Raw genomic sequence first — 14,017 nt, forward strand, 5'->3', positions numbered from 1 at the left:
CTAATTATAGTAAAATGTCATGTTCATTTTCTACAAGAGTGTAATGTACACCTTGGGGGATTGGGAAATGTTTTTGAAACCATCCCCTTGAGAATTGTGTCTAGACAAAAAAAGGAAAACAAAAAAACAGGAAGAAGAAAGGTTTATATACAGAAGTCAGTAATCCTGTATGACTTACACAGTTACACTAAATATACAAGAAACATGTTCAGCAGCATAAAACGACCGGATGATAATTAGTCCATCTCTTGGGCCGTGCTTCATGCTTCATCTGCTGCATGCTTCATCTGCTGCATGCTTCACCTATTAATTCCATTATTGGAGCAATTCTATCACAACAAATGCCCACAAGCCACGAAATGATCAGATTCTAATGCACATCTGTGAGTCCAGCTACAAATTATGCAATTCTCCAGATGGAGGCGTCTGATTCATGAAAGTCGATTTAGTTTGCTGTAATAAACAATGATCAGAATCAACAAATTTGCAAGCGGATTCAATCCCTTGAACACAATAGATTCAAAGTAGCATAGGTGAGAACAAAAACTCGAGTTAGTCACACAAGGTTGTGTGTATGCTACTTGATGCCACAGAAGCTAGATAAGAGCATGATTTACTGGTGACATTAATTTCATCCTTCTTGTCATTAAATAAATATGATAATTGTATTGAAGGGAATCCAACAGTGAATTTCATACAGCAAGATTCAGCCAATGTGACAGGAGAACCTAATTGGACTTGAGGCAACTGTTCACTAAAAGGTGTTAGTCATCTCATGAGGAACCAAAAGTCTAGCTAGACGGCAATGACAACCAGTTCTTTGTTATTTTGCAATAAAAATAAAAATTAATGCAACATCTGCTGTAGTCTTAGCTTACCACCTCACAATAGCTCATATATATCAACACATTAGCTTGTAACTTATGAACATTTCAGAATTTAGAGGCTGCATAAACATTTAGAATGTGTAGATGAATTTAGGTGTACAATTAAAGCAATGTAGACTGAGGTTCAAAATTTTGGTTGTCCAACATACAAGATAATCCAATGGTAATTCTATAATTGAAAAGGGCAGATAATTACTGGCTGATGGCACTGTTGGCAGGTATGCGCATTACAATCTAAGCCAAAAACTAAACCATAGGAAGTGAAGCAAAGACATCAAAGTTGTTGGACAAGTAGATATTATTCATCATCTACCAATTGCAGCACTATTAAACAGTTTCAGTGGGCACCACTAGATGCACAGAATATAAAAATATTCACTAACTTATATCCCAAGGAGCTAACGGTAGAACAAGAAAAAAGAAAATCCTCACCTGATGGTAAGAATTCCCATCAAACATCATAATGCCACAAGGGCCAGAAGAAGATATCCGAGCTTGAGGCCCACTGTTATACATAGGTCTAGGGATTTCAAAGTTGCTTACAACTTGGTAACCAGCAGGATTTCCTGGTAAGTTCACCTCCATCTCTGGCTTCAACTTCTCATCATCTTGCAAGTTTGAAGCACTATATGGCGGGTACAAATATTGCTCACCAAGTTGCAAACTTAAGCAAGCATTACTCCCTAATTCATTCAGGGCACTACTTTCCTGTACCACATTATCAACTTGCCCTGAACTGCCGATCTCTATTTGTTTACCAGACCCAAAGAAACCAGAATAGCCTGCAAAGGAGCCATCTGCAGAACACTCTGCATCTCTGGAGCAAAAGAAACTAGTCAGCCGATGGTAATGAGGAACACCGAAACAAACAAAATGGCATTTATATGCTACTTCTGCAATAAAACATTTGAGATAAAAACAACCAAGTGTCTGCCAGTAAGCCATGAGAATAGTTTCACCGATGAGGTAGAAAGCTTGGTTCATTATGCAATAACATCTGTTGATTGTCATTGTTTGAAAGCCATGTAACAGGCTATGCAATAAAACATTTGAGATAAAAACAAAATGGCATTTATATGCTACTTCTGCAATAAAACATTTGAGATAAAAACAACCATGTGTCTTCTGGCCGGCCATGAGACTCAAGGTTATTTTCAAGCAGAAATTTATCTTTGAAAAGTTGAATATCCCAGCAGACTAATGGGAATTGAATTTGAAGGTATATGTCCACAATAGTCTGACCAATGAGGTAGAAAGCTTGGTTCATTATGCAATAACATGTGTTGATTGTCACTGTTTGGAAGCCACGTAAAAGGTTGTGCAACAAAACATTTGAAATAAAAAACAAAATGGCATTCAATTTGCTACTTCTGCAATAAAACATTTGAGATAAAAACAACCATCTGTCTGCAGCTAGGCCATGAGACTCAAGGTTATTTTCAAGTAAAAATTTATCTTCATTAAGTTGAATATCCCAGCAGACTAACGGGAGTTGAATTTGAAGGTATATGTCCATAATAGTCTCACCGATGAGATAGAAAGCTAGGTTCATTATGCAATAACATGTGTTGATTGTCATTGTTTGGAAGCCACGTAACAGGCTGTGCTTCTTGCACCCCACCAATCATCATAGGCAAAGGTATCCCATTCTGAAACTGTAAGCCAAAGTCATAAGACATTTCTCTTAAACAAGGGGGAGAGAGAGAGAAATACTTTTGCTACCTGGCTTGTGCATTCTAGTGACATAAGATGGTGCTTTCCAAAATTTTCCTGCCAAGAAAGTAGCAGGCATAAGTAATTCACAGGTAACTATGGCTCAGGTTCTATTGAAGTAGTAAGTCATTAGCATTCTTTATCAGTCTCGATCAAGAGGCTAACCAACCATAGTTTTCATCAGGAGTCCGTTATAGGTAAACTTTAATGCAGTTAAATACATGCAATGACTTGGTTATATTTTATATATTTATGCATGTCAGTAAGTGTATATATTTGTTTGTGTGCTTCTGACTCGAAAGACAATGTACAAAAGCAGTGCATAGAGGTCACTATTAATAGAACACACACTATACCTTGTGTATCCGGATACGCTCAATTGATTCTCGTAGTATATCTTCCATCTGCCTAAGATGTTCTATATTGTCAATTTTATCCGGATTACTCCAGTAGCTGAAATCATTGCATGATAATATAAGAATCACTTCATAAGAGCTAATATATCATGTTCTCACTGTTACATTATATGTAATTTTGTTAATGCACGTGTGACTCTGTCCAAACATAGTAGGTAAACACAAACAGTTCAGAAGACAATGCCAAAATAAAGGAGATAGATACAACTAAAATCAACATATATCACTCTCATCCACAAGATAGAGGCTAGCTATCGTTTGACAGCAGTTACAAAGGGTTGAGTGTGAAAAAAACTTAGTGCTGAATGAGATTTTCAGAAGCAGACGCACTATTATTTTTCAAACAGACATGATTAAATCAAAGTTTTAAATCTGGCTGGTTCTGTTTCTGGATGATCTAGCCTTACATGCACAAGGAAATTCTTTAGATTATAATTTTCACATTATAATATCCCCAAGATAATATATAGCAATAATAAACATATGAATCTAGTTCACTCCCACAACATCTTACTTCCATTCAAATTGACAATAAGCTTGCCACTTAAATCCTAACATAGCATTCACGTTGAAACTTTCATAATGGATTGACAATGCATCTTGTATTCTCTGTCCTAGGAAAAACATTAACTTAAAACACCCAACTCAGAAAAGTAGTTCATCAGGGCCTAAAGCTTTGTATAAAGGATGCTATGATGGACAAAGGTTACCTGTCTTGCACTCAGAGTTTAAAACTACGAGAGCCTCTAAGGTTCTGACCATTATACCTCTGGTCCAAAATTTGGGGAAGGAAAAGATAGGAGGAAGCTACTTATGAAATGAAATACCAATATAACTTTCTATAACACGATAATTAAAAATAGTATGTTATTCTCATCTCACGCTGACATTTTACAAACAATACCAAAAAAGAAAAAGCAATACTTTAACAACCAAAAGCTCCAAAGGTGCACCTCAGTCTCTTATGTACTTCAGTAAGTTGAGCTTGCAACATTGATACCTCATTAGTCATTTCCTGAAAATAGCAATTTCCCAGAAACATAACAAAGTTAACAATAACTTGAAAATCTAAGATCAAAATGGACACAGGTAATACCAGAAAATTTCATACCTCAACAGATTGACTGCTGCAAGGGGCAATAAAAAAGAATTTAGGTTCTTCCCATTGTTTTACTTAAACATGAACATACTATCTGGAAGAAAATGAAATAAGAGTCACATACGTTGCACCTATAAAGTCCAGTATGTTTACATCATGATCCAATTTCTTGAAGGTTTTCTTCAATGCCTATATTCTCAATAAGAAGACCAAAAATTAGCATAATGAGAGAGTGATAACGCTTTACTCTTCGCTTGGCGAGGAAAGAAGCAGAACATATTCAAGAATATAAGTTGCAAGGAGTCTTACTTCGAGGCTCTCCAGCTTCCTGTTGCAGACCAACAAAAATCACTTAGCTACAAAGGCATTCGAACATGTACAGACTATTACATGAAAGAAGTTAAAGTTTCAGAGAGAACACCTTTTTGCCCTTTCTTGTGGTGTTAATTGTGCAAACTTAGCAATAACCTCTTCAATATTGCTGAAAAAGCAAAAAAGCACACAAAGTGAAACCCATTTGTTACCTCACTCTATTTATTCTTCAAACATGTTACCCTTTTAATGGCATCTGCTATATACATAAATAACTAAATGCATAAATATAAGATGATTTAGATGGTCATATACCCATGGCTATTTTAAAGTGCATGATGTGCACCTGACAGAGTTATTAGGAAAGCGAAGAATCGCTATAACATAGATTCCATTACATATTTGATACTGGTAAATACAGAAATCCCAGATACAGCACGAAGACAAATCAAAACAGCAAACAATAAATTATCAAAACCCTAGTCCATGAAGCGTAGTAATTAATCTGAGCAATTATAATATTGTCTAAGAATAAAAATGCATGGGACACCTGAACAAGAACTTGTATCTTTAGTTGCAGTTAATATAAAGCATACACAAATTACCACTATACCTTCTAATTCTTACACTATTGTTACACATGGTGTCGATATAAAATTGATTTCTCCATCTAATCAAAGCCTATAGATATTGGAAGGTTGAATGTAATGTGGCTATAATTTGCAACAAATTAATTAATTAAATGTTTCAAAAAGGTAACAGGGGGTGCACAAAATATTTGAAAATAGAAATGATGCAAATAACCATCACTACCAAAAGAATCTGTGGCAAAATGAAGAATAAATCTGTTGTGAAGCATAAAAACTAAATAGGCCATCCAACAAATTAAACCATGATTCCATTCTTACAGTACCTGTGCTCTCCATGGAATAACGTAGGCCGTCCGGTTGGAGAAAACATGAGAAGTATAATATCAATGTCACATAATATTGATAATTCCTTAGCTTTCTTCAAAATTCCAGTTCTGCGTTTCGAATATGTAACTTGCCTGTTGCTAGTGCTCTCTAACCTTTTTATTTTTAGTTTAACCCTTCCCATCCTGCAAATTCACAAGCAAATCCAAGGTCGTTATCTTAATCCAAATTTTCATTTTTTAAGTATATAAATCTCAACATTTACTCACTTTAATGAAGCAAAAGTAAAGTTGTGCAGGTGGGGCTCTCATACCAGGCACCGAAATTAAACAACCATACGATCTTCAATAGAATTTCAAACACTAATTCTCAAAATAGAAAAATTAACTGAAACCTTAATAGGAAAACGATGAAACTTCAAAAAGCAATGGCATTTCACACCCATGATAAATGATAATGTCCCGTTTCCCACATATAATAGAGGACATCTCATCAAGCAACCAATAAGTTTTTAAGTTGAATATGATTAAAGTTCAAAAACCCAGAAAGGAAATTACCATAGGATTACCAAAAGAATGGAAAAGAAGGGAAAAATTGTTGACACCCAATTGATAGGGAAAAAAAAATGTCTCTTTGTCCCTCTGGGAAAAGGAAAATCCTTTTAACTGGGAGAAATAATAAAGAGGGAACTTTTTAAAAAGAAAAATAAAATTTGCAGAAACGAAGTACACCCAGATGAGAAAATCATTGAAGAATGAAAAAGAGTAACGGTTGTGATGAATTCATTCAGAGAAGAAAAGGACATATTCTTACAGTGAAGCTAAAGGGGGAAAGAATAAAAGAGAGAAAAGGAAAAGAAATAAAAACGGAGAGAGGAGTGGGGAGGGGATGGGAGGCAAAAGCTTACAAAGAAGGAGGAGGGGCCAGGCTGTGATTTCGGCGGATAAAAAGAGCGGGACCAACCAGACACAATTTCGTTGCTTCAGGGAGATACGGTGGAGAGAGCCAGGCAAATGAACGGTGAAATATTCAATAAACACTTAACCCATATATATATATATGATTTCAATATCTTTTTTTACCTTTTCAAATACAAACATGTTTTTCTTTGTTTTTTTCTTAATATCTTGGCTTGTTGGACTATTATTATTATTATTATTATTATTATTATTATTATTATGTAGTTTATTACTAAAACTTACTTTCAGTACATATATAGTCCATATAGTTTAAATTCTAGAAGAAAATTTAGTCATAGACTCATAGTAGCTGATGCCCAAGTCCATATAGTTTCTTTGATCAACTTTCTGCTGCCTATTATTTGAGTGAAATCGAGCCTAAACTCATTACAATGAGAGCGTCCAACACCATAACTTATTATTAGAGGAAGCCTCAATTCACCACTACTTCGAAGTGATTGTTGGCTTTATTTGGCGTATTTATTGATGATGGAGAGAAAACCTGTTCTAAAGCACTGCGGGTGAATAATGAGTCACAAAGCAATTTGAGTTGGCCTCTGGGATCGATCAAGTTGAGTTGCAGATTTTAAATTGGCTTAGCTCCTCTTGTCTGCAATTGAAGACCATTTCTAGTACTCATTAGTCTAACCTCTCTAGCTCCTGTTGACACTCATTAAGCCTGTTGGAAATTCTTTATCTTCAATACCTGTTTGAATTTGCTGTTGCATTTAAGTTACGATTGCATAAACTCAAGGTCTAAAGCTCATGGGAGGTTGAGTTTAGAGAAGGTGCATGCCAATTGATGATTGTCTTGGATGTTCATCCCACTTCAATCTCATGTTTTGAATGGAAATTTAAGCATTCACAATCACAATTACAATGCTCCTGATGAAACCTTGTCGGGAGATTTTATTAATTAGAGAGCTGTCTGTATTAATCAATACAAAACCGCTACACATTTGATTCACCCAAGACCCTCACAATTTAACACTCATATGCAAGGGCTGATTACTGTTTGCTCCACATAAAAGCAAATTTGCAGCAAATGAGCTAATTAATGAAACCATATAATAATCGGCAACCAACCAAAAAGCAACGGGTGATAAATGTCTACCATTGTGTTGGTACAAATGGGGTTTAGATGAAATTCAAAGAACTGACAAAATTGATTTCAAGATGAATTTTTTAATTAACGCTATCATTAAAACTTATTTCGTCCTCACCACTCAATATACAAAGGGGAATAATACGAATAGCTTTAGGGATACAATAAAGCTAACGTCTAACTTCATCTTTACACTTTACGAGAGTAGACCACTAAACATATCTGAGAGTTTGCAAAGTTGTTCGGCTTTAGAGCTCACTTTCTGCAGCAAGTAGATTATAAGAAATTTGGATTCCTTTGATTGATGATAAAAACTCAAGTGTTTATGTTTATTTGTAGAACATAAAACTTCTATTGCTTCTTGAATTTTTTGCTCTTGTCTTGCTTATATTTTTGTGTGTCAAAATGGTTGGCAACAAGCCTTTATATAGACTTGCAAGTGTTTCTTTTTTAAGGACACAACCTTTTCATTAAGATACCATTTTTTGTAAAAGATATCTTCACATTTTGCAAGACACAACATGCGGATAAAGGTATTGTTTTAATAATCACTTTATGAAAGGATAACCATTCATTTCATAAAACATAATCTTTGAGTTTGAAACGAAAACTTTTCATATTTAAACTTTTGAGCTATGGTGTTTTTTTTTTAATTTGTCTCATGACTTTTGGATGTCATTTTATCAAGAGACATAACCATTCATATAAAAAATCTACCTATAATCAAATAGTCATACTATGTCACTTTATGTTAATAACCTTTGAACTAAGATAACTTTTCATTTTATAAAATAACTTTTTATTTTGAAAATACATCGACAATCTCTCATCATTTTCAAAATTTCTAAATACCAATAACTTTAGGAAACTTGTGCATAAATGAAGGTATCCCACAGATTTGAACCTTTCACTTAGTGAGTGTGATTGGTTCTAATATGAATTGAGTGGTTGACCAAGTATTAAACCATAGATTCTTCATTTGACTAGTCGGGCCACTAAATACACACAAGCTTCTTTGCTCACTTTGTATCTAGTTTGGCCAACACGTTTTATGGCCTAGTGTTTTGCATCCATTCATGAGTGTTGTAAAAGTCAAGCCTTTAGCTCTTAGAAATGGCCTCACTTCCACTCACATAAGTAGCCCCCATCAAAAGTACCTTATAATTATAGTATTTCAACATATACATGTTATGGGTCTATTAAAAACTTTGTTCAACCTTACCTTACATGTTAAAGGAACCAAGCACTATACATCTCGAGATGGACAATATAAATTAGTGTTTGCAATCACCATGTGGTAGAATGGTCAGTACCCAAGACCTGCAAGTCGACTGCAAGCATCGAGGTGAGCTCTTATTATTGGAGATTTAGTTGATAGGCTTGAGACCCATCCCTCTTAAGGTCTTTATTAGTAAGTCCATTTTTAGGCTTTTGGTAAACAGATCTGTTAAATTTTCACAAGACCTCAAATAACTTATAGTAACTATACCATAACTAATTCTTTGTCTTACAATGCTATATACGTGAAAGTCTAATATATAGACTCTTTCCATTGTATGCTTGATTATATGCCTTTGATACCATTTCTTTATTATCACAATATATCAAGATTGATGCAACTGGTTAAGGCCACAACAAAATTTCATAAAGTAAATCCTTTAACCATTTTGCTTATTGGATGGTAGATGCTAAGGTTATAAATTCAACAGTTATGGTGGAGTTTGTTTGACAAGATTGTTTCTTAAAACCCAAAGAAACAACACAGTCACCAATTGTAAAAATCCAATCAATTGTAGAGGTATGATCCATTCTGTTTGAGTTCTAACTAGTATCTTTACACCCTTCTAAAACTAAAGAAAAACTTAAATAACAAATGCCATAATTCATTGAATTCTTTAAGTATCTTAGAACTTTATGAGCAACATACCAATGTTCTTTACTTAAATTATTTGTAAACTGACTTAGCATCCCAACCACAAATGCAATATCCAGTCTTGTGCACATCGTTGCATACATTACGCATCTAATCATCCTTGCATGTTCATTTTGTGCTATTGGCTTTTTTTTTGTTGGGTACTAGCTTTATATTAGAATTATAAGGCGTAAACATTAGCGTATAATCTAACTTACCATACTTTATTCTAATATTTTGAATGTAATGAGATTGAGACAATGTTAGGCCATTATTATCTTTCATTATTTGTATTCCAAAAATAACATCCACCACACTCATATCTTTCATGTCAAAATTCTTTGATAAGAACCTTTTTGTGTCTTCCACTTGTTCCAAAATTGATATCAAAGATTAACATATCATCCACATATACACAAACGATGATACTTGAAACTTACAATAGACACATTTGTCAAATTGATTGATCTTATAGCATTAGCTAGTACAACTTCATCAAACTTCGATACCATTTGTTAAGTGCTTGTTCTAATCCATACAACGACTTTACAAGCTTTTACATATTCCCTTCTTTTTCAATTGACACCATTGTACTTTAACGTACAATCAAAAATATCAAATTAACACATCAAAGTATATGTTCACACAAGCAGTATTGTACTTTATTTTTTTTTTTCACAATAAAAATGCCATGTCAAAGATATTGAATATATCTATATTGCACCATTATACCTTCGAAGAGAAAATAGAAATGTACCACATACTAAGATGATAAATTTACATATTGGCACCATTGTACCTTCCTATATAATAGGAATGCCACTTGCCCACCTATCACATGGAACTTAATAGTATTTACATATTGGCATCATTATACCTTAATGTATAAAAGGAATGCCACATGCCCACCTATCACATGTACCATGATGGTATTTATATGTTCACATCATTATACCTTCATATAAAATAGAAATGCCACATACCCACCTATGACATAGAACATAGTGACATTTATATATTGACATCATTATACTATATGTATAATAAGAATGCCACATGCCCATGCCTTGTGTCTTCTATCACATGGACCTTTATAAACTCAAGATGGTTTACTTTAGGATTTTTATCCTTCTCATCTTATTTGTGACTTCATCTTGGTTACGACAATTTTCTTTTGTTCAAAGATAATTACCAAGGTCCTCAAGTGACATTTTTTATTTCTTATGCTTTAGAGTTTTCTTAGTGTCTCCCCATGATGGGAGAAGTATCCCAATTATAAAAGACACAATAATAACTTTATCTATATCAAAATCATATATGAATATAACAAAATCTTTCTTTCCAATCAATATATGTTTTCCATGCATATCAAATATAATATCATGCATATCAAATGAGGAAAAAAAAAACTCATCTTATAATGCAATAAGGAACCATTTTGTCACTTTCCTTGTCACCACCAAATCAGTCCATCTTTTGCTAACAAATAAAGCTCCCTCCTTTAAAGCGATTTAGCTTGATAATCCTAGTAGCCATCTCTTTTAAGTGAAACCATTTTGAATTCCAATACTACGAAAATAAGTTTTAAAATTGTTGATGCAAATGGGATTTAGATGAAATTTAAAGAACTGACAAAATTGATTTCAATGTGAGTTTTTCAATAACGCAATATTTAAGACTTATTTCGCCCCCACCATTTTGTATGCAAAGGAGAGTAATGCGAATAGCCTTAGGGATACAATGCAACCAACGTCTAACTTCGTCTTTACACTTTACGAGAGTAAACTGCTAGATACATCTAAGGGTTTGTAAAGTTATTCGGTCTTAGAGCTTATTTTCTACAGCAAGTAAATTATAAAGAATTTGGATTCCTTAGATTAACGATAGAAACTCAAGTATTTATATTTATTTATACAACATAACACTTCTATTGCTTCTTAACTTTTCTGCTCTTGTCTTATTTTTTATTTTTTGTGTCAAAATGGTTGGCAACAAAGCTTTTATATAAGCTTGCAAGTGTCTCTTCTTTCAAGGACACAACCTTTTCATTGTGGCACCACTTTCTCTAAAATTCATGTTTATATTTTGTAAAACAAAACTATTGAATAAAGATATTGTTTCAATAATCACCTTATGAAAAGACAATCATTCATTTTATAAAACATAATCTTTGAGTTTGAAACGATAATTTTTCATATTTAAACTTTTAAGTTATAGTGGTTTTTTTTAATTTATCTAATAATCTTTAGATGTTATTTTATCAAGAGTTATAACCATTTATATGAAAAATCTATGTACAATCTAATAGTCATATTATGTCACTTTATATGATATAACTTTTGAGATAAAATAACCTTATTAAAATATACCAACACATTGCCTATTTCTATCTCTGCCTTTGTCAAAAGAGAGCAGAACAGAACAGAATAGACAGAACCCCTCCCCTCCCCATAAATCAAACTTCAATGAGAAGGGCCACCTTAAAATTAAACCCCACTCATCATTTTTGACCACTCTACTACCGCAAACTCTAGTCTTCTGTGCCCGACGCTAACTAATCTAAATATAACTGCTTGATTTGGCAACTATCAAAGTTGGACAATGATTTCTACCAGCTATCCCTGACTCACTCATTTATTCTTCATGTAGGAAATCCATAATGGGTCTATCTACTGAATCTGAGATTTGCTAATGGTACGGCTTTGGACTGGAGAGTGAGGGTGATTTAAGGGAATTGTAAGCCGCTAAAGGTCTGGCCGAAGGACCAATTAGGAGGAACAACATTGTTGGAGACCACAGTGCGCCCGTCACTGGCGGTGACCTTAAAAGAGAGGCTTTGTCCATTAAGGTAAGTGTTGCTTTGCCAGTTTTGACCCCAGTTCCTGGACATTGGTTGCCAACCAATTTTTGACCCTTTGATGGAAACGGAGTGAACATCGCCAGCACCTCCAACGTTGGTGATTAGGACTAGGTTGAAGTAAGAATGACCGTTGATTGTGAATCTGATGCCTCCTCTCTTTCTGCATGGTACCCTATAAAAATCACACAACCCCAACTGTTACCAATCCCAATTAATGAAGATGAAAAACAAACTACAAGAATAAAAAACGGTCTAGGCCTTTTTAAGGGAGTGCATTAATTAAGGTAACTTATAAGAGAGAGTTTCCTTAAGACCTAATACATACCTTCTGTAGGCTACAGGTACAATCCCAGCTCTGTATGGGGCAATTTGTTGGAAAACAGGCTGGGAGAGATCAAAATGATGCTGAGGAGGGTTGCACCAGCCCCCAGCATTGTTTGGGAGGGCACTGTTTGGTGGGCAGAAATTGGTGGCAGTGACCACAGTAGAGCCAGGCAGGCACCACATAGGGTCATGCACGCACTTAATCTCGAAACAAGCCCCACAGCTCAAGCCATTATTAAACAGTGCTGTGCTCAAAGCTGCTGTGTTAGTCCCATACCCCTGGCTGTATAGGTTCCCATACCCACAAGCGCCACCTTCAGTAATGGTCAAAACAATTGGTTATGCATTTATTCAAGAATCATGAAAAAAGAAATGAACTAAGCTACGGACAACCGAGAAACATAATACAGAAAATCAACATTTGTTACATACCCATTGTACCAGAGGCATCACCCCCTCCATAAAATGTGGCATGAGCATCAATCCACCCCCCACCATATCCATAAGCATGTGAAAACAAAGGAAGAAATACCATTAAAACTAGACCAAAAAGTGCCATTTCCCTGTTAAAATTATGAGAAGTTTCGCTTTCTTCTATTTGCTAAATATGGGTGACCCCCTAGCTTGCTTAGACACGAAGAAATGAAGTTGTGAATGAGGAAGCGAGGAGCAGGGGGTGAGGTGGGGATATATAGAACTGGCCTGAGAAAGTAGAAGTGTTGTCTCAAGGAACGTCACACCAACTAGCTAACTGACACTGCTTGAGCTGTGTGGGGACCTTTCAAACCGCCAGGTGCAAGCGGGTTCTAGCCCGTGGAACCAAGGGAGCTTTCCATGAAACCACGTGGTTTTGTGCTTCCCCCTGTGTTTCAGCTCGTTTTCTTTTATGTACCGCGGTTGAAATCAGCTGGAATATTCAAAGATTCCTTAGGTTAGAAAGGAAAAAGATGGTAGTTTTGCTCTCTCTGTCTCTGCTGTTAAAATTGTCCCTCTGGGACATGCAGCTACCTATTTACTGCATTTGCAACCAACTTCCTCTCTCTTCGCCCCTTTGTTAATTGATGATCTTAGACAAATATTTTCTCAAGCATTAAGTGTTGTCTTGATCGTATGTGTCTGATCCATTTAATTCAGTAATTGAATATGAATATAGGATTTTTCAGACATTAGAGGCAAATAATTTATTTAAAAAAAATGAAAATCTTAACAAGTGACACTTTAAAAAGTATTCCTTAGTTAAGAGTCTTGTAAAACAAGTAAAGAGAGAGATATTAGTGGTTGTAACAGTCTTCCCTTTAAGACGAGGCATATTCCTAGAGGCAACTTTATCTATTGAGAAACTTTGTTATCGAAAATAGACAATTTGCAGATAATGAACCCTTCTTGAAAGTAAGAAGCTGCAGAATATAACCTCATCCCTCCCCTGTTTCTTGTTGGTGTTATGCTCGTAGCCTCGATTCCAACCTCGTTTGCTCTGGAGGTTAGGATTTGCAGGCCACCTCTATAGCTGAGGATT

The 14,017-nt window shown here is 35.0% G+C and overlaps 2 protein-coding genes across 2 annotated transcripts; both read right to left on the reverse strand.

Annotated features, from left to right (window-relative positions):
* Window positions 1–4: 4 nt before the first annotated feature.
* On the reverse strand, window positions 5–6,237 carry AGL65 (AGAMOUS-like 65). The gene is made up of 12 exons (XM_021431579.1): window positions 5,611–6,237; window positions 5,341–5,526; window positions 4,537–4,596; window positions 4,425–4,443; window positions 4,240–4,304; window positions 4,128–4,143; window positions 3,970–4,031; window positions 2,957–3,053; window positions 2,610–2,657; window positions 2,415–2,542; window positions 1,320–1,704; window positions 5–453 (listed from the first exon to the last, which is right to left on the reverse strand). Exons 2-12 carry the CDS (start codon window positions 5,523–5,525, stop codon window positions 394–396), a joined length of 1,125 nt encoding a protein of 374 aa, XP_021287254.1. The 5' UTR covers window position 5,526; window positions 5,611–6,237; the 3' UTR covers window positions 5–393.
* Window positions 6,238–11,693: 5,456 nt separating this feature from the next.
* LOC110417722 (expansin-A15-like) lies at window positions 11,694–13,142 on the reverse strand. Its single transcript, XM_021430201.1, has 3 exons — window positions 12,934–13,142; window positions 12,503–12,815; window positions 11,694–12,349 (listed from the first exon to the last, which is right to left on the reverse strand). The coding sequence occupies exons 1-3, from the start codon at window positions 13,058–13,060 to the stop codon at window positions 12,043–12,045; spliced, it is 747 nt and encodes a 248-aa protein (XP_021285876.1). The 5' UTR covers window positions 13,061–13,142; the 3' UTR covers window positions 11,694–12,042.
* Between the last annotated feature and the right edge of the window lie 875 nt (window positions 13,143–14,017).

This window comes from Theobroma umbraticum, unplaced genomic scaffold (assembly GCF_002168275.2).
Source record: "Theobroma umbraticum cultivar Fairchild unplaced genomic scaffold, ASM216827v3 scaffold_50.0, whole genome shotgun sequence".
Classification (NCBI taxonomy): domain Eukaryota; kingdom Viridiplantae; phylum Streptophyta; class Magnoliopsida; order Malvales; family Malvaceae; genus Theobroma; species Theobroma umbraticum.